Source organism: Heterodontus francisci, chromosome 18 (genome assembly GCF_036365525.1).
Source record: "Heterodontus francisci isolate sHetFra1 chromosome 18, sHetFra1.hap1, whole genome shotgun sequence".
NCBI lineage: Eukaryota > Metazoa > Chordata > Chondrichthyes > Heterodontiformes > Heterodontidae > Heterodontus > Heterodontus francisci.
Window position 1 is genome coordinate 52,037,229 of NC_090388.1, and position 21,439 is coordinate 52,058,667.

The 21,439-nt window shown below is 44.6% G+C and overlaps 2 protein-coding genes across 4 annotated transcripts in view; one reads left to right on the plus strand and one right to left on the minus strand.

The window, feature by feature from the left end:
- LOC137379638 (cystine/glutamate transporter-like) overlaps positions 1-16,105 on the minus strand; it is an 81,522-nt gene extending 65,417 nt beyond the window's left edge. Inside the window, exons 1-3 of one of the 2 annotated variants that reach the window (XM_068050752.1) lie at positions 15,667-16,105; positions 10,631-10,757; positions 3,359-3,474 (exon numbers count right to left, since the gene is read on the minus strand). In XM_068050752.1, coding sequence (XP_067906853.1) covers positions 3,359-3,474; positions 10,631-10,757; positions 15,667-15,886 — 463 coding nt within the window. In that variant the 5' untranslated portion in view covers positions 15,887-16,105. The remainder of the gene's footprint in view (positions 1-3,358; positions 3,475-10,630; positions 10,758-15,666) is intronic. The other variant, XM_068050751.1, reaches the window with a different exon arrangement.
- Positions 1-21,439, plus strand: part of LOC137379639 (tetratricopeptide repeat protein 38-like) — a 194,469-nt gene that overhangs the window by 13,267 nt on the left and 159,763 nt on the right. The window lies entirely within an intron of this gene.

A 21,439-nucleotide genomic window follows, 5' to 3' on the forward strand; every position in this document is an offset into this window, starting at 1 on the left:
TACACTAAATCATGCAGAGTTGCCCCCTTCCCCTCATACATTAAATCATGCAGAGTTTCTCCCTTCCTCCCATACACTAAATCATGCAGAGTTGCCCCCTTCCTCCATGCACTAAATTATGCAGAGTTGCCCCCTTCCCCCCATACACTAAATCATGCAGAGTTGACCCCTTCTCCACCTTGGTGACGCCAGCTTCTCCTGGACGGGAAAGTGAAGGCGCATGAGAGCTGCATGACAAGCTCAAGATTAGGAACTGAAGGTAATATCGCAGTGGATTACTTTTAAATGACTGCAAAGGGGTAATTACCATATGGAAAGCAGAGTCCCATCACAGAGCGGTGCAGGTGCAGCCACAGAGCCTCGCTGTTACCAGAAAGATTAGAACTGGCAATCCTGGCTTTGGGTTCCGCGGCGGCCTCTGCTGATCCGATTCTCCAGGCCCCCCCACCCCTGCCACAAAACCCGACATCGGGCTGGGGACAAAATTCAGCCCTAGGAATGTCCTTACAAACTTTCTTGAACAAGTGTGTTATATTTTACCCACCAATGGCAAAGGACTGGCTACTATGTCCAGGTCAGGATGGTGTGTGATTTGAAAGGGAACTTGGAAGTGATGATGTTCCCGCACACCTGCTGCCTTTGTCCTTCTCGGTGTGGTGGAGATCACAGGTTTGGGAGGTTCCACCGAAAAAGCCTTACACATTGCTGCAGTGTATCTACCGATAGTATGTATTGTAGCCACAGTACACCGGTGATGGAGGGAGTGTATGTTTCGGCTAGTGAATGAAGTGCCAACTAAGTGGACTGCTTTGTATACGGATAACCTTACCAATATACAATCTTGTACTGAATTAAGTTCTTAACATTTAGTATTCCTATGTTATATAATTATTCTGTGGTCTGCACATATTTATTGTATTCCTTTGCTGGTTTCTCCATATTTTTGCTTTCTGCTGAACAAAAGTGAAAATACACCATGAAAAGTTTGGAAAATGCTGTTGTGGTATTATTTTGCTGAATGAAATACAATTTCCTACAACCACTTATCAAACCTATTATTAAATGTTGACATGGACTAGAATTTTATGTTGGGCGGAAGGTCCTGCTCACCTGCCGAAAAGTCAGTGGTGAGCCCGCCTCTGCTGGGCCTGGGGAGCCAGGCCGGGATTTTTCGCTCCACAGACCTTTAATTGGTCTTGGGCGGGACTTTCATCTCCTTGTGCAGGAAGTCCCGCCTAACAGAGCTGCTGGCCAATCAGCGGGCCGGCAGTGCCACCAGGAGCGGTGGCTACTGATGGGACTACACCCAGTCATTGGAAACAAGAGGAAGGACGGCCCTGGAGGTTCGGTCAGTTTTTGGGGCCTGGTCTGGGCGAGGCAAGGGGGTCCGTTTGGGGGGAATGTGGGGAGTGTTGTGCGTTGGGGGTGGTTGGGGCTTTGGGTGCGGTTCTCCATGTGGCACAGGGTGCCTAATAAGGAGGGCCCACCCTCCTGCATGCGAGAAGACTGCCTGGTTTTACCAGGTAGGGTTCTTGGGGGCTTTGCCGTCCAGCAGCTGCGGGAAAAGGCCCTTATGTAGCAGTTAATTGGACACATAAGGGCCTTTATTGGTCTAGGGCGGGCGAGTTGTTTGTCCACGCCACTTGCCCGCGTAAAATTGCAGTGGAGGCGGGAAGGCCTCGGGAACGGCCCTCCTGCCTCCCACGCAGTTTTTTGACCCGTCCCCGCCACCAGCACACTCGTTGGGGGGGGGCTTTAAAATTCTGGCCATGGGCTCTACTCCAATTATCAATTCTGGTAGTGCATTCCACAGCCTCAATCTTCTATGTAAAAATAATTCTCCTGCTCTCTGTCCTAATCTTAAATCTATTTTCTGTCATTCTAGACTCCTCAATCACGAGAAACAGTCTGTTCTATCTACTGTCTCATTTTTTCCATAATTATAAACACCTCTATCAAATCACCCCATAAGCTTCACTTCTAACAAAATCAGTCTCAATTGTTGCCTTTCTTCATACCATGTATTTCCTCATACCATGCATGATCTTAGTGATTCTATGCTGTACCCTCTCGAATGCCTCAACATCCTTTCTATATTCTGTGGAGCCCAAAACTTCACACAGTACTCCAACTGATTACAGTTTTACATCGAAAGACCATTACATCTCTACATTTATATTCTATGCCCTTTGCCATAAAACTCGGTATTTCATTAGCTTTTTTATGGCCTTATCCAATCGAAGTGCTGCTGTTAATGTTTTGTAAATCTGAACCCACAAATCTTTCTGCTTCTCCACAACACCCAGCTTTCCCTCATTCAAAGTATAATTATTACTTTAATTTCTTTCACCAAAATGTATCATCCCACATTTATTGAAATGGAACTCTATGTTCCACTTTTTTGTCTTTTCACCATCTTTTCAAAATGTTCTTACAGCTTCATTTGGTCCTCAGAATATTTACTATGCCTCCTATGATAATATTTTCTGCAAGTATTTCTCAGTGTCTTCTAGCTTCTTCCCTGCAAGAGTCAAACTGAAAAGGCCCATACAGGGTATACTCCCTGTAACAACATTTTTTCATAGTCTGATCTAATTATGCTAAATATGCTGTCCTACAAGTTGCCAATCATGCTGTGTCAAAGCAGTTCTGCAAAATTATCTCCTTGATAATTCTCTGAAATTACATCAACGTGTTGAGGTGAGAGCCTCAGGAGTGAGTATCATCAGCAATGGATCCTAATTGATCTGTTTGCTCTCATTGACAGAGATTAATGAGAAGTTACCACAATTACAATCCTTCCATATTCTAACAGCCAGGCCCTAAATTTCCTCTGATCCTGCTCCCTTTCCGTAGGATGGTGAGGTGGGACTTCTGCTGAGTCATTAAATGTGCTCGTGAAGCCATCACACCTCACATAATCAGGGCATTTAAATATTGAAGGTGAGCAAACATTTCACTGATGCTGCAGCTGGGACACCTGCCTGGGGGAAAGGGTTGGGGAGCCTGGTGTGGTCTTGCCGCAGTACAAGTTGGCTGTGGAATGCCTGAAGATTTTTCAAAAATGTTTTTAAAATTACCTCTTTTTGAAGCAAACTATGTTCCATATTGCAATTGATTAAAAAGAAATGGGCTGTTTGTATTTTTAAAGGCACTCTCCAGTACGCCTTAGCAAAGTTTACATGTGATCATAATAAACCTGCCAAATGTGAATTGGTATAACTAAGTCCTGCTGAAATTCTGCCCCTGCAAACTCAAATTACAGCATTTACATGCTAAAAAAAACAAGAGGAAATTCACGCCTGAGTGCAACTGACATCAAATTTCTGTGACAGACAGGCATAACAATGTTACTTACAAACTCCAGCAGCTGTGAGAAGTTTTACTGCCAAAACTGGAGCTTGGCATGGGGCAAAGAATGGCTCAACAATGTAGCGTCCAAACGACAAGCCAATAACGGCAGTGATTGCTGGTCTGCTCAAAAAGAAAGAGATGTGAATGAACTATTAATAGGTGTTATTGTGGAGCTGAATGTAGACTTTGTTCAGAATATGTGTGTGTCTATGAGAGGAGAGTAGAGGACAACTGGCACTCCTTTTTTAATTATATCGTTCAACTTCATTATTTAAAATTTTTTTAATACCATACACTGTCCAGGAATTGTGGAGATAAAGCACAAAAACAAAAATATATTCAAAATTCTAATTTAACCATTTCAGAGAAAAAATTGAGGTTAGGGAAAGCCACACTTAGAATGTAACTTTCATCTCTCTCTGCAAAGCTGACTTTATTCTGTGTAAACAACAAAATTCACAACAACTTGTATGTTTGTAGATTGCATGATAATGTACAAGGGATTTTATATCTCCCTCCCCAACCATCACAGGAACATGGCAGAACGGGATTTAAAGTAAGATGGGCAGACTTACCATCCTGTTCCTGCTATGTTTGTGCCTGCCACCATTTTAACTGTGCACTCTTCCTGCCAGTAGCAGAAGGGCGCCTCATGAATACACACAAATCTGGGTCCTATGATGCCATTATGATCCCAACACTATTTTAACTTGAAAAGTTGGAAATCCCACCTAGCACTGACCGAGCTGACTAATTATCTAGTGGAATAAGTTTCTAAGAGCAGTTGCAAGCAGTATTTATTTCACAATTTTCTGTCTGCTGTTGTGATTTTTGGATTTCCAAAGGTGAGGTGAGATTGGAGATTTCTTTCATCTGAATTTATTTTTCTTATGCACCTGTGCAATTTTAATCTTCATATAGATTGGATTAATCAAATTGGCAAAGTTAGCCTGGAGGATGAGTTCATAGAGTGTATTAAGGACATTATTGTTAGAACAATATGTTCTGGAACCAATCCAGGAGCAGGCTATTTTAGATCAGGTAATGTGTGATGAGACAGGATTAATAAATTACCTCATAGTAAAGGATCCTCTAGGCAAGAGTGATCATAACATGATAGAATTACAATTCAGTTTGAGGGTGAGAACTTTGGGCATGAAACAAATATCTTAAACTTAAATAAAGGAAATTACAAGGGTGTGAAGACAGAATTGGCTAAAGTGGACTGGGAAAATATGTTAAAAGGTAGGACAGTAGAGAAGCAATGGCAGACATTTAAGGAAATATTTCATAACTTTCAACAAAGATATATTTCATAGAAAAAGAAAGACTATGAGAAGGATGCACCATCTGTGACTAACTAAAGAAGTTAAGGATGGTATCAAATTGAAAGAAAAGGCATACAATGCTGCAAGGATTGGTGGTAAGCCAGAAGATTGGAAAATGTTACAAACCAGCAAAGGATGACTAAAAAATAAGGATAAATTAGAGTATGAGAGTAAACTAGCAAGAAATATAAAAACAAACAGTGAAATCTTCTACAAATATATAAAAAGGAAGAGTAGCTAAAGTACGTGTTGGTCCCCTAGAGGATGAGACTGAGGAATTAATAATGGGAAATAAGGAAATGGCAAAGACTTTGAATGAGTATTTTGTATCTGCCTTCACAGTAGAAGACACAAAAAGCATCCCAAAAATAGCAGAAGATCAAGAGGCAAAAGGGAGGGAGGAACTTAAAACAATCACTATCGCTAGAGAAAAAGTACTAGGACCTCTAACGGGACTAAAGGCTGACAAGTCCCTGGACTTGCTGGTCTGCATCCAACAGTCTTACAAGAAGTGGCTGCAAAGTTAGTGGATTCATTGGTTGTAATTTTTCAAAATTCTCAGTTCTGGATAAGGATGTAATAGCAGGACATTTAGAAAATCATAATACAATCAGGCAGAGTCAACTTGGTTTTATGAAAAGGAAATTGTGTTTGTCAAATTTATTGGAGTTCTTTGAGGATGTAATAAGCAGGGTGCATAAAGGGGAACATGTAGATGCAGCGTATTTGTATTTCCAAGAAGCATTCGATAAGGTTCCACATAAAAGGTGATTACATAAGGTAAGAGCTCAGAGTGTTGATTGTAATATATTAGCATGGATAGAGGATTGGCTAACTAACAGGAAACAGAGTTGGGATAAATGGGACATTTTCAGGTTGGCAAACTGTAACTGGTGGAGTGCCACAGGGATCAGTGTTGGGACTGCAACTATTTATGAACTATATTAATGACTTGGATGAAGGGACTGAGTATATTGTAGCCAAATTTGCAGACGATACAAAGATAGGTAGGAAAGCATACTGTGAGGAGGACACAAAGTCTGCAAAGGGATATAGATAGGTTAAGTGAGAGGGCAAAAATTTGGCAGATGGAGTCTAATGTGGGGAAGTGTGAGGTTGTCCACTTTGGCGGGAAGAATAGAAAAGCAGAACATTATTTAAATGGAGAGAGACTGCAGAATGCTGTGGTACAGAGGGATCTGGGTATCCTTGCACATGAATCACAAAAAGTCAGCATGCAGGTACAGAAAGTAATTAGGGAGACAAATGGAATGTTGGCATTTATTGCAAGGGGGATGGAGTATAAAAGTAGGGACGTCTTGCTACAACTCTACAGGGCAATGGTGAGATCACTCCTAGAGTACTGTCTACAGTTTTGGCCTCCTTACTTAAGGAGGGATATACGCATTGGAAGCAGGTCAGAGAAGGTCCACTAGGCTGGTTCCTGGGATGAAGGGGTTGTCTTGTGAGGAATGGTTGAGCAAGTTGGGCCTATACTCATTGGAGTTTATAAGAATGAGAGATGACCTTATTGAAACATGAGATTCGGAGGGGACTTGATAGGGTAGATGCTGACAGGATGTCTCCCCTTGTGGGGGAATCTAGAACTAGGGGACATGGTTTCAAAACAAGGGGTCTCCCTTTTAAAATGGAGATGAGGAAGAATTTCTTCTCTCAGAGGGTTGTTAATGCTTGGAATTTTCTACCCCAGAAAGCAGTGGAGGCTGGGTCTTTGGATATACTCAAGGCTGTGTTAGACAGGTTTTTGATCTACAAGAGAGTCAAGTGTTATGGGGGCAGACAAGAAAGTTGAATTCAGGCCACAATCAGATCAGCCATGGTCTTATTAAATGGCAGAGCAGGCTCAAGGGGCCAAATGACCTACTCCTGTTCCTATTTTTTATGTTTTTAAGAGGAGGAAGAGAAAAGGCTACCTAGACAGCTTCTTTCTGCGCAGGGTGGCTGTGAATAACTCATCTGAATATGATACCAGTCATCGCAACCTCAATTCCACATCCACCGACAGTCCCACTGCTTACCCTTCCCTCTGCCATTGAGTATCACAGCATCCACTTGGCCAAATGCAAAATTAAAAATCACCATAAAATAAATATTTTAAACAAAATTTATAAATCAAACCATGCCATATTGTACACAAATGTCAACTAATCACCCTGTGTGTTCCCTTAGTGCCTGTCTTGCAGGTGCCTTTGCCTGATGTGGTGCTCCTATGCAGTGCTACCCCAGTGGCTAAAACATTGTTGGTGGAAGACTGCTGCCTTTCAGTGGAGGACGCTCCAGCTGGCCTTGGCGGACGACCTTGAGCAGCTCTGGTCCTAGAAGGCCCAGCTACAGCCTGCACCATCTTAGCATCGGCAGCAGCAGTCTGGGCTGGCTAACTGCCAGGAAACACAAGGACAGCAAGTTCAAGCTTCACAGAGCCACGGCCACTCCCCCAGGGTGACACCTAAGCAATCCTAGTGATCTGTTAGAGGCCAGATTGCTGGACTGCTGTGACACCCTGCAAGTCCCTTTGCATACTGTAATCTACAGCTGTGATGGCACCAGTCTCAGCTTCTACTGCAGCACTCAGATGTTGGGTGGCTGCTGCTTGTGCTGCAATGGAAGCTGCGACATCAACTATCAAATGCTGCATCATGGTTGAGTCCACAAGTGTGTGAACAGTTTTAGCTGGAAAGGATGGCTCCAATCTCTATGCATAGCTCTGTGCTAAATTGATGCTGGACTCCTCCACACTCCTTAATATTGACTGCGGGCTTTCTGGCAGGCTTCACAATACACCAGGCCTTTTTGTTGTGCATACTCAGCACAGTTTTCCTATAGACTGCCCCATTGAAGTGCTTACCCGAGTCCTCTGCAATGGAACCTGTGTGTCACCTTGCCCCCCGGAGAGCTGTCACCTGTGCTATCCTTGCCTCTTGCCCTGCCTGTAGGTCACTTTTGCCTGGTGTTTTGCCATGTGCAGATCCCACCTTTAATCCCACCTCTAAGATATGCGCAGTGTCAGTATCTGAGCTGGTGGCTGCAAGTATGAATTCAAGTGATGATGCTATGTTTTCATCATCACTCTCTTGGTGTTCCTCCACTGCCTGGCCAGATTGCACTTCTTGGGTATCTGAAAGGTAAAAGGCACAAGGATAATGTAATGGTGTGGAGAGGGGGTGAAAGTAAGAGGTGCATGTTTACACCATTTGCAACTTGTAAATCAGAAGAGAGCGTGGAATGAGGGGTAAGGGGATGTGAGACAAAGGATTACTTATGAATATACTGTCAACTTGGATGGTTCAGTCACACTGCTGGCCACTGCCTCAGCAATAGGTGTACCAATAATGGCCACTACTGTCTCCTCGATGGGATTAGGACATGCAGGCACACCTGTCCCCTATGGTTAGCTCCTGCTGCCACTGGTACTGCATCAGTTTGTCCTGCAAGAGAGATGGAAGTGTGTCAGAGAGTGTTGTGCAATCTGTTTGGCTGATGTTGCTGTCCTGGTTGAATAACTGGCAGTGTGTGCCAGCTGGGACATGTGGGTGTGAGGCTTGTAGCAGTGCTAAGTGTGTAAGAGTGAGGTGAAGCATACAGTTGTTAGGTTTGAATCCTGATAGAAAGAGATTGTGAACGATGGGGGTGTGGTTGTTTGAGCAGTGTGTGAGGCCACTGGTTCAGTTGTAAGGATATGGCATTAGAAAATGCATTTGCTGACCTTGACCACTCATGTGATTTCATTGAACTTCTTGTAACACTGCATCCATGTCCTTGGGGCTTGACTCCGAGCATTGACTTCCACTGCCATCTGTCTATGCATCTGGAAGGCCTCCTGGCCCCCTGTGGATACAGGACATCTCTCCTATTTTCTACTTTTTCCACCAAGGCCTCCAGTGCAGCGTCAGAACACATTGGAGCCCACTCTCTCCAATGTTGCAGGTTTCCGTGCTGTGCCTGACGTCAGGTTCACTTCCTACACAGCTCCTGCTCCAGCCACAATGCACCTCCCCTTTAGGCAATGCAGGCTAGCTTTAAGTGGTACTAGCAAGTTATGGTTTTAGGCCCCTGCTGATGTTTGTACCCAGTGAACAGCACAGTTAGCACTGGCTGCATACACCAATCATGGAAATGAGCAGGCAGCACGAAGTTGGCATGCTGCCTGCATTACCTTGAACAAAGTGATTCCTGACAACTCAGCAGCCTGCGTACGTCATCAGAGTGCACCAAGTGTGCACATGCACAGCTACTTCTTGCCGGGATTAAGTGGCGCGTGCGCAGGATGGCGTCATCGTGTATCAACGCCTGGGTCCTGATAATGCATCACTGGGTATCCAGTCCCCCACTGGGCTGCAGGAAGCGGCTGAATGGGAGACTTTGAGGCTGGAGCTCGATCCTTATCACTCTCCCCCCTCGGCAATTCGCTCCAGGCCTCAACACTTCCTCCCCTCATCCGCTCACTCCAGACCTCGCTGCTCCTGTCCACTCCCCTGGCTGATTGTTCTTCGCTTCGCACCACTCTGCTCTCCGGCCGCTCGCTCCCCGCTTGCGCCCCTCCCCTCCAGCCTCAGTTCTAGGCTGTGCTGCTTCCCTCCTCTCAGCCACTTGTTCCTACGTTGCCTGGTCATGCCTTGCTTCTTCGAACGGCGAGTGGTGACTGATGAAATGTGGGAGTGATTGGCCGAGAGGAAGGAAGTGGCGCGGCCTAGAACTAGCGGTTGCGGGGGGTGGGGGCGGGTGGTGGGAAGTGTGGAGCGAGCGACCGGAGAGCAGGGTGGCAAGGAACAATCGGCCAGGGAAGTAGTGGGGCGGTGGGAGGGGGGGGGGGGGCAGCGAGATCTGGAGCGAGAGGCTGAGGGAGTGGGGGGTGGGGATGAAGCGGCTGGTGGGGAGGAGGGGAAGAAAACGAGTTGCCGAGGGGGGAGAGCGGCCAGTGGAGCGGGAGCTAGTAGCTGCGTTCGGGTGAAATCAGTCCTGGTCAGTCATATAAATGAATCACAATAACGAATTGGCATCACATTTTATATTCTGCCCGATTTTCGATCGGGGTGACAATTCACTATCTTCTAATGGAAATTCAATCAGAACATTCTTTTTGTATTTAATAGGATTACTGGAATATTAAATGGATCTGAGGATTACAGTTAGTATCCTATAACTACATAGCATATTGCTGGATTTCCATCCAACTTAAGGTTAGTTTGCTAGAATGATCCAGCCATAAGCATTTCCTGTGATATATTGAACAGCGCCATCTTTAATCCTGGCAGCTGCCTGAACGCCACGGACACTGACGTTCCAGTTGAAGAGCCTGCATTTGCGCATGTGCAAGTACTGCGCCACCTAATGGTTGCATTGTTAGCAAACACAGCCTACATTGAATGGGAAATTAAAACATAAAGTGCTGGAAATACACAGCAGGCCTGACAGCATCTGTAGATAGAAACGGAGTTAAGGTTTCAGATCTGTGATCTTTCATTAGAGCTGGCAAAGGTTAGAAATGTAATAGGTTTTGAGCAAGTGAAAGGGGGAAGAAGAACAAAAGGGAAGGTGTGTGATAGGGTAGAGGGCAGGAGAGATTAAATGACAAAGCTTTCATGGAGCAAATGGCAAAGGGAGTAGTAAAAGCCATGGTAAAAGACAAAGCATTTGTCCAGAGAGAATGTTAATGGCAGAATAATGAGTAGATCTGTCTGAAAGCAAAAACATGAAAAACAAGTTTAAGACTCACACATGGTAAAGAAAACAATCAAAATGGCAGTCATGGTCTGAAGTTGTTGAACTCAGTGTTGAGTCCGGAGGGCTGTAAAGTGCCATGAATGGGTGCAGGTTAATTGTACATCACGATCTCTGTGCCTGTTTTTGGGGGCGATCCAGTTTAGCCCCCTGTGTATTTCAGTTGGCAGAAAGTACGAGATTATTAACATTACACAAAAGCATCTTACCTGATGACAATTATTTCACTCCATAAACGAAGAAAGGCTGGAAGTGGACCCAAAGTCTCCAGAAGATAAATGTAGTGGCCACCAGATTTCTTAAAGCTTGCTCCAAGTTCTGCATAAGATAGAGCTCCTGGTGCATAATGAGCAGACAAAACATCAGCAAGTGCTATTAACATATTTCTCAACAACTTTATCAATTTACTGCTGAATATAATTGTTCTTCCCCTACTTTTTCTCTTTCAGTTCCTTACTTTTGCATACTTCATTCCCTGATACATGTACACTTGTGGCCTCTTCTCAGGTCTCTGTTCTGATGCTGTAAATTCCCCAGTGGGAAGTGAAGAAGAGGTGATTCAACATAGGCTGTTTTCATGTCTCTTCCCATGATAGGAAACACTCCATTAATGGCTTGCTTTTTAGTTGTCTTCCTCCGCTAAAAAGCCTGGCTAAAACCAGAAATTTACCATGTGGTGAACTGTGAAGGGGATTAAGTGTTGTCCCAATCTAGTGTATTGCGGCACTCTACAATGATGGATGCCTCAACTTATTTATTGTAAACTTGTAAATGATAATCACACACGGCAATATGTGAGGAACTAACTGATGCAACCCCATGTGCTGTCACTCTGTGACAATATGTTAGTGGACCCACCTAAAACATGTGTCTTTGCACCTATTGTGGCTCCCTAGGATAGGAATTATGGCAGCTGAACCTCAGACTCCTTCTGTCTAGGGGTTGGCTGACACAACTGACAATTAAGATTGTCACTACCTTCCTCAGCCCTCAGATGTGAACCAATAAATTGTTAAATTGGAAGAAAGTGACAGGAGTAGTCCATTTAGCCCACCAAACCTGTTCAATGAGATCATGGCTGATCTGTGACCTAACTCCTTATACCAGCCTTTGCTCCATATCCCTTAATACCTTTGAATAACAAAAATCTATCAGTCTCAATCTTAAAATTAACAATTGACTTAGCATCAATTGCTGTTTGCAAAAGGGAGTTCCAAACTTCTACCACCCTTTGTGTGGAGAAGTGTTTCCTAACTTTCCCCCTGAAAGATCTGGCTCTAATGTTTAGGTTATGCCTTCTAGTCCTTGACTCCCCAACCAGCAGAAATATTTTCTCTCTAACTACCCTATCAGTTCCCCTCAATAGCTTGAAAACTTTAATCAAATCACCTCTAAATTCCAGGAAATGCAACCCTACCTTCCTAAGGTGTGGTGCCCAGAACTACTCAGAGTACTCCAGGTGTGGTCTAACCAGGGTTTTGTATTAATGAAGCATAACTTCTACCCCCTTGTATTCTAATCCTCTAGATATAGAGGCCAGCATTCCATTAGCCTCTTAGATTATTTTCTGTACTTGTCCATGGCATTTTAATAATCTATCTACATGGACCCCCCCCCGCCCCCCCCCCCCCCCCCCGCAACAAGTCTCTTTGTAGCTCCACTATTTCCAGCTTTTCACCATTTAGAAATTACTCTGCTCTATTCTTTTTAGGTCCAATGTGACCTTATACTTGCCAACAGTAAAATCCATCTGCTCTGGTTGTTGCCCATTCACTCAATCTATTAATGTCTGTAATTTTATGCTTCCATATATGCTGCTTATAATGCCACCTATCTTTATATCATTGGCAGGCTTGGGTACGTGACTTTCCATCCCATCATCTAAGTTGTTAATAAACATGGTGAATAGTTGAGGCCCCAACAGATCCTCACGAGAAACCATTAGTCCTTCCTGTAGTGCAAATGGCCACAAGTAGAAGCACCAGGGAAGAGAGAGGGGTCCAAGGTTCATGGATGTGGTGCTGGGGCCTTAGTAATGGAGGTCGACAGGACACAAAAGGCCTGGTTTCCATGGGGAGCCAGGAAACCCTTAAGGTCCACCCTCAGAAGGGAAAGGGAGCAGGTGACCAGGGAGAGCAACTCCTGGAGTGTGATCCTGTTGACTTGGCAGCAGTGCCTCAAGAAGTTCAGTTCTGATGAAAGGTCACAGACGTGAAACATTAGCTCTGTTTCTCTCTCCACAGATGCTGCCAGACATGTTGGCTATTTCCAGCACTTTCTGTTTTTATTTCATCAAATATTATGCTTGATTCTCATGTTAAATTATTATTTGCTTCAGTATTATAAATATATACACAGATGAAAAGGGCAGGTTAGGCCCAATCTGAAAAGCCCCATCACGATTATTTCCAAGGGTTCAAAAATACCACAGAGCAGAAGGTAGCACCTGGTGCAAACTTTGTCTTGGTATTAGTTACATTCAAACTAATATCAGGAAGGTTTCTTCATAATTTTGTTTTCTGCAAATCAATTCATAGGTTGCTCATCCAGTTGAGTTTACTTTCATTTAATATGGCACATTATTCAACTGCTCACTTTTTAATCTTAATCAAAAGTTGTATGTTTTGCATCTAAGGAAACTTCGGGAGCTAAAAATTGGATTGTGCCATTATTCGGAAGCAGGTTTGTGATTCGCAACCTGCCCACGCTGGTTCCAATGGAGCTGGGCAGCTCGCAGATTTGGCACTGTCACCTCACTTCCCTGATTGTAGCACTGGGCTGAGGGGTCCCGGTCTGTTGGATGCCTCTGCCTGCTGCAGGCTGCCTCTGCACTTAGCAGGAAGCTTAGCAGCATTAGGCTAATGGCAATTAGTGCAGCCAGCCTTCTGTTCTTATCAGCAGTCTGTCCCTATTAAAAGGAAGCTGCTGCTGAATGCTGTTGCTGCAATTCTAAACAAAGAAATGGAACACCAGGTAGAGAGGGGGTTCCAGGGTCACAGATGCAGCACAGGAGGCTATAGCTGTGGAAATGGACAGGGGGAGAGTCCCATGGTTCTGCGGGCGGCCAAGAGGCCCTCAAGGATCACCCTCAGAAAGGAGTGGGAGCAGGTGGCCAGGGAAGTCAATTCCAGTTTCGGTACCCGAAGACCTGGTAGCAGTTCCATAAGAAGTCTAATGACTTCAAGCAGGTGGTCATGATTAATGAATGCATTTTCATATGACATTTCCTACTGACTATTCCACCAGCCTCTCATGTTGCTCAATGCACCACACTGTCTTCAGCAGCCCCTGGATCTCAGGATTCATTCCTAACATCCAGATACTCCACCTCACCCTCACACACCTACCAATGCTGCCAGCCTCACTCATACCTCTTGCCTCCTTCCATGCTGTAAATTTCTATGGTTCTATAATTCTATGTGCCACCAGCTATTCAGCTATAGCAGACACATCACCCAAACTAAGTGCAACACAATCACTGACATTCTTCCCTTTCTCTCTTGTAGGGCATAGTGCCACACAATAGAAGAACTGGCTGGGGACAAGGACGCCAGCATCTCCTGAACCCTACAGAAGAGATGGTTCTCTATATCATAGGGCCGGCTGTTACAGCATTGGGAATGACAGTACGTTCCTGTCTTATGCCCCTTCTCTACTCCCAGCTCACTCTCATCATGCTAACTGACAGTCAAGAAAGCTGCTGATGGTGTGACCATGGACCTCTTGCTTTCCACCCCACCCCTTACCTCACTCCAACCTTCCCCTTCTGATGTTCTGCTTTTAGACACCCAAGAACTGCCATCTGCCCAGCCACAGCAGCCTGAAGAGGAAGAGAGAGAGCAACACCCAGCACTGATGAAGAAGCACTGTCACTTGATCAGACACTCATAGCCACCAGCTCAGATACTGGCACTGCACACACCTTTAAAACTACTACAGATTTAGGATCAGCATGTTGTGAGTCACTGAGCATGAGTGGGCTGTACGCAGGCCATGGGTTGAGGATGGTTCGTATGCCACTCAATGGAGGGTGAGGTTGCACAAGAGTTCTGCTACAGGATACTCAGATGAAGACCTCGATGGAGTGGCATATAGGAGAACCCTGATGGGCATGCATACTAAGATGCTGGATGCATTCGCAGGCCCACCAGACAGCTTCTTGTCACTTGTCAAGGAGCATAGAGGAGTCTGGCTCCAAGTTAGTAGAGGGCACCATGCAGAGTTTCTCCTCTCTGCAGTATCTGCTCCAACTCCCTGTCATGCTCCTGACACAAAGGCACTGCAACTGCAGACCCCCATGCCTGTTGCAGCCTTTGTGTGGACTGGTTACCTAATCTTCTGCCCTACTTGTGAGGATGCAGCAACACACCTTGCAAAATCCAGGGACTCACCACAACATCTCCAAACAAAATCTGCAGTACTTTCTGAGACCCTGCAGTAGCAGATGTTCTTCAAAATTACCTTACTTGCAAGTTGGATGCCTGGCCCTTTAAGTAACATTAGCACAGAGTCTATCTTGCAGCTGAACGCTTAATTTTTTGTCTTGCAAATTTGTTGAATAGACCTTTATGGTCTACATGTGGTAAATGAGCATCATATCAGTTGCCTCTGATGCTCGCAGAGGTTCCCGGTGAGTGTCCTTCTCCAGCTGGTGTGCCATGCGGGTTGCATTGGAAGTGAGTGGCTGCACAGCACGCACCCCCAAGAGGATAATCGGCTTCAGTAGCATCACTGATCCGAATTTCACATCCTGGTTCTTTAAGCATTTCCCAGAAGCCTGCTTTGGGGATCGTAATTTCTATCTTCAGCCCATGCTAAAATATTTTCAATCTTCCTGAGTCACACCATTCCTGTGATATGGTCCTCAGCCATTACAAATGCTACCCTTCAAGTGGTCACAAAGGTTGAATGATAGCAGCCATAGAGTAAATACAAAATTCTTAGCTATATTTAGTGCTCTTCGATAACCAATTCAGAATGGTTAGTTACTCTGTGTTTTAAAAAAATGGCTATTCAAATATTGACATACAAGTGATCAACGTGTTTGGACATGTTTACAATAAAGTGGGTTAATGCTTTAGTTAAGATGTGGAAAAAAGAAATTACATACAAACAAGTATTTTAAGTGAACGGATCTGTATTCACCTTTACCGCCATTCTGTGCTACAGAGCATAGAGACATCAATCAGCTGTATCTCCATCGCTACTCAATAAGAATTGCTTTATAAGAAAAATGTGCACTCACCAAGCATTGAGAGTATTCCACAGGCCAACCAGATCACCAGGGATGTCCCGACATTTCCAGAATTTATCAGAATTCCTTTTGGTGAAATAAATATACCACTACCTATCATTGTACCAATCAAAAACGAAACAGCTCGGAACAAGCTAATTTTTTTCCTCAGAAATACAGCTTGCTTCTTAGGCTCATTTTTATTTTCAATGTTTTCTGAGGCACTTTCCATGAGTAAAGAAAAAATGAACTAAGAAAGTGATCTGATAAAATTTAAACAAGGTATCTTTTAACTTTTCTGCTGTTAAATGTCTTCTGGTACAAAGTATTTTTGTTGGCAGAGAACAGAATCTTCGATCTCTCCACTATGTCAACAGAAAGAAATGACAAACGTGAAGCTCATTGAAAGCAGCTGCAGTTTGGCAAGAATTCCCCCAAAGAGAGAGAAAAAAAATAGTGGAATGAAGCCAAGAGCGTCTTCCAAAAGAAAAATACAGTGTCAAGCGAGGCCCCCACCTGCCAAGAATGAGGCATATTAATTTTGTCATGAACATTGATTTTAAACTGTTACCGGAGTTAATAAAGGACTTGTTAAACAGGTCAGCCGTGGCTGGAAAAGATACTTGCATATTAACAGACAAGCTGGAATTTTGCGCCACCCCAGCGAGCCGGATGGTGGAAAGTGGGTGGCGTAAAATGGAGCGGGTGGCTCCGGGAGGCCTTCCCTACACGGTCCCGCCTTCGCCCCACTTTAAGTAAGGCGGGGGAAGGGTGAAAAAAGGGCCACCCACCCCAGGCCAATCAAGGCCCTTAAGTTGCCAATTAACGGCCACTTAGGGGCCTTTGCCCACCTCCACACGTATTTTACACGTGACAAGCAGATGTCCTGGAGCCAGGAAAGGCCGCCCAGTAAAGGCTGGCGGCCTCTCAGCACCCCGGGGATGGGCCCTGACAAACGGGTGCCCGATTGAGGGCTACCCCCGCTTCCCCAACCATCCCAAGGACCTAAGACGTCACCCTTCCCCCCAAACGACCACCCTTGCCTCGCTGGAGCCCGACCGATTAGCCCAGAGAGGCAACCCAAACTTACCTGGACTCCTGGCTCCATGTCCTCGGCTGGGCTGCAGTCCCAGCAATGGCCACCGCTCCTGGCTGTGCTGCTGGGACTAAGAGCAGTCGGCCCGCTGATTGGCCAGCAGCTCAATGAGGCGGGACTTCCGACCTCAAGCGGGTGTAAGTCCCACCTCGGAACAATTAAAGCCTGGGCACCCGTAAAATGCGGGACGTATCCCCAGCCTAGTGGAAGCTGGTTCACCACTGACCTTTATGTCGGTGGCCAGCTCCCGTCTGCCCAATGTAAAATCCAGTCCACAGTGTTTGGAAGGACAAAGCAGCCACTCCCTGACATTCAACCCAAAATGGACTTTTGATCACCAGACATTGAAGGTGGGGGAGCTCAGATTCCAAGTTGACTGCTAAGATAGCCAAATATACAAAAGGACATGGTCAAACCAGCTAGTCACATGACTAACCTGCTGGGCAACCTGAGTTTTTTGAATTTGAACAAGCAGTTTGGGCAGAAAGTCTGTTTGCTCCTGGACTGAGAAGATCTCTCTCCTGTCTGCTCCCATCTCTTTCTCACAAGCCTCTGAATCCACTGAAGAAACATGAACCCCCCCAGAGAGAAAAGTCTCCACAGCGAACAAGGTTCAAGAAGAATACTGGGCCCCCAACGAAAAACAAAATCTACCTGCAATAAAGGACTCTACAGTGAGCTCGAAGAACCATACAACAACTCTTCAGATATTGCCTCAAACCTTTCCACTTTATTTTTCTTCTGCTCTCTTCTGTCTCTATTTGCATGTGTGTATTGCATATGCATGCAAGCATGGGTGTGTCGTGTATCCGTAGGCATCAACCGAATTAGAGTATAAGTTTAAGTTTAATAAATTTCAACTTTTCTTCTTAAACCTAAGAAAGCCTGTTTGTTCTGGTTTCTTTGCCTTATAATTGGAAAGCGGTGAACAAGGATTCATCATGGGGGAGTTAAAAACACGGTATGTTTAAAATTAAACCCTGTTACAGTAAGATAAGGTGAAGGCTGAAAGGGAACTCTAGACCTCTTTCTTACCTGGTCATAACAAAAGGAATAAGAATTGATTTTCGTAATAAAGTTTGATGGATGGATTCACATTACAATCATCTCATTAAATAGTAAGTGAAAATTAACTCGGTAAATGCTTTACCACTTTCTCACTTTCTCACAAGAAATACAAAATAGAAACATCAACACTGTGCTGCCCATTAATAATTGCTAAATAAGAGTGTGCCAGTGCTGAGATCATCTCTCAGGTTTTCGTTTCCTGTTACTCTGTGATACTCAATGTAAGCTCAGTTGATAGCATGCTTATCTCTGATTCAGAAAGTTGTGGATTCAACCTCCATTTTAGGGCTTGAGGCCATAAATCAAGGATTAGAGGAAATGCTATTTCCATTGTTGGTGAGTTGATAACAAGAGGACATACATTTAAGATCGTCATTAGAAACAAAGGGAGAAATTGAGTGAATTGCAGATTACCAGAGCAGAAACAGTGGTGGGTAAATAATCCATAACTTTTGAAAGGGAATGGCTAAACATTTGGGGAAAAGAGGATATAAGGAAAGGGGGGTGAATGGGACAAGTGGTTAACATTTTCAGAAACTGGTACAAGAGTGATGGGCTGAATTGCTTATTCAATGCTGTAAATTGACTCTATAAGCTCTTTAAAAACCATTGGCATCTTTTCACTTCCCTGTCTGTCCTCTTGCTTAATGGTACTGAAAGAAATTCTTGCTCTTTTGTGCAGCTATACTCATTTCTATTTTTCTTATGCTCATCTGATTATCCTTTTGACATGCTTTTGAAGCCCCTGATATCCTTGCCAATCAACCTTTTTGAAGCTCCTTTTTCTTTCTTATTTTACAATCATTTTTTATTGATTTACTTATAGCCTATTTTGATTTTATTGTTGCTAATTTAATCAAGTATTCAACCTATGTTTTCTTATGCATGTCTTTGCACGTAGGGCTGAAATGCACCCACTATTAGAGCTGGGGGAACTTAAACAGTGGAAGAGAGGAGAATGCAAGAGAAAGGGTAAAGGCTGGCAGTGGATGACCAAGGATTGAGGTGCACAGTAAGGAGCTGCATAGGGAGCTGCCCTCCCAGGAACCATCTTAAATTCCCTTCAGTGGACTGTACCAATTTTGCACACCTTCTGGATCTTCATTCCCACAGAAGTACCTCCATTAGTGTGTCCTACAGTATGCTACCTGTCAAAGATGGAAGACGGTGGCGTAGTGGTAATGTCATTGAACTAGTAATCCAGAGTCCCAGGCTAATGCCCTGGAGACAGGGATTCAAATCCCACCACATCAGCTGCTGGAATTTATTAATTAATAAAAATCTACAATTGAAAACTAGTGTCAGTAATGGTGACATGAAACTATTATCGATTGTTGTAAAAGCCCATCTGGTTCACCAATGTCCTTTTGGGAAGGAAATTTGCCACCCTGACCTGGACTGGCCTACATGTGACTCCAGACCCACAGCAATGTGGTTGACTCTTAACTGCCCTCTGAAATGGCCGAGCAAGTCATTCAGTTGTCAAGGGCAATTAGGGATGGGCAACAAATGCTGGTCCTGCCAGTGACGCCCACATCCCATGAAAGAACAAAAAAAAAGCTTCTGGACTTCACTCGCCCGCCAAACCTGACTCTGAATTTGGGCAACAATTCATTGATACTCCGTCCTGACTCTACCCTGCCTACACCAGCTTTATCCCACTATGCAATCTCTGATTTTAATTCAATAATCCGTCCTATTGTCTACACTCTATCCTTATTTAATACTAGAATTTACTAAATATAGTACCTAATAATTACAATATATGCAGGCCTCAGTAACTTGAGATTTCCATGTGTTCACTAGCGTGCATATGTTGGCTGCTGCTTTGGACCCAAGCCCCTCACTTCTATTTCCACTTTTTTCTCCCCTTGTTTTACTTCTTTTCTCTTTACCCCCCTTCGACCCCTCTCTCCTGTTATCATACCTCTTTTTATTTTTCCACTCTGCCCTTCTAAATCTCTACCCCCACCCTTCAGGACTCCTTGATCTTCCTACTCTCCTACTGCTGTCCCAGGCTTGACTCCCTCTGAGATAAGCCAATAGCTTCCTATTGTACCTCTCTTGGCATCCTCTGAACAGCCCATTGAGACACTTGTTGCTGCCTCTTTACAAACAGCAACCTCAACTGCCTCATCCTACTCTCTTTCCGACCTTCCCCACAACTTGCCCTATGGGGTATAATCTTGAAAATCTCCTTCTTGTCCAACTCACCCTTCCAGTGCTGACCCTGTGAACTCTGCCAATCAGCTATCACCGCTCCTCTCTGCATTTCTCTCCTGCGAACCTCCTTGTATGGCTATACCTTTCACCACTTTCCCTGTCCACACTTTTGTAGTGGTGTGGCTCTTGTCACCAAGTCACCTCGATCTGTCTATCCTGACACTTTCAACTACTTTGAGCATCTCACCTAATTCTACCTGTCCTCTCTCATTTAAAATCTCGATCTCTTCCACCCACCCAAGTACCACAAAAATGTTCTCACTGAGATATCGTCATTGCTTTTCTCCCTCACCCTCTGCACTGAGTGACTTCTCAGCCATGATGATTTCAACCTCGATCTCAATTCATCATGCCGTCTCTCTTCTGAGCTCACTGCCCTTCTTTCCCCCCTTAATCTTTTCCTCCAGGTAAATCCCCAACCCATATTCACTGTCAGCTCCTTGACCTTACCATCTCACATGGTCTTACTACTCCTATTGTGTTAATCACAGATAAGGCCATCTCTGATCACTTTCTTGTATATCTCTCCACCCACATTCTCCTTCCCCATCTAAATATCACTTTGTTTTGTCTCTGCCACTGGGAAAAACTATCTCCCAATTCACTTACAAGTGCACTTTCAAAATCCCAACTGTCTAGCCCTTGGTCATCTGTTCACTACAACATTCCTGTAGTTACCGATCTGCTCAACCACACCCTCACCTCTACCTTTGATGTATTGGTCCCCATTAACACCATTACTCTTTCTCATCCGGTCATTCCCCTGGTGTGGTCCTCATCTCCACTCCATGGAGTGCAAGGGATGCAGACTAGAACAGTCATGGTGGACAACCATTTCAGCCATTCATCGGCAGATCTGGCTGAACCAGATAAACCACTATTGGGTGCTGCTCAATCTGCCAAAATCTCTCACTATTCCAGGATTGTCCTGGACTGTAAAGATAATCCCCAGCTTCTTTCTTTCTTTCTTTCTTTCTTTCTTTCTTTCTTTCTTTCTTTCTTTCTTTCTTCTTCCTTCCTTCCTTCCTTCTCCTCCTTCCTTCCTTCCTTCCTTCCTTCCTTCCTTCCTTCCTTCCTTCCTTCCTTCCTTCCTTCCTTCCTTCCTTCCTTCCTTCCTTCCTTCCTTCCTTCCTTCCTTCCTTCCTTCCTTCCTTCCTTCCTTCCTTCCTTCCTTCCTTCCTTCCTTCCTTCCTTCCTTCCTTCCTTCCTTCCTTCCTTCCTTCCTTCCTTCCTTCCTTCCTTCCTTCCTTCCTTCCTTCCTTCCTTCCTTCCTTCCTTCCTTCCTTCCTTCCTTCCTTCCTTCCTTCCTTCCTTCCTTCCTTCCTTCCTTCCTTCCTTCCTTCCTTCCTTCCTTCCTTCCTTCCTTCCTTCCTTCCTTCCTTCCTTCCTTCCTTCCTA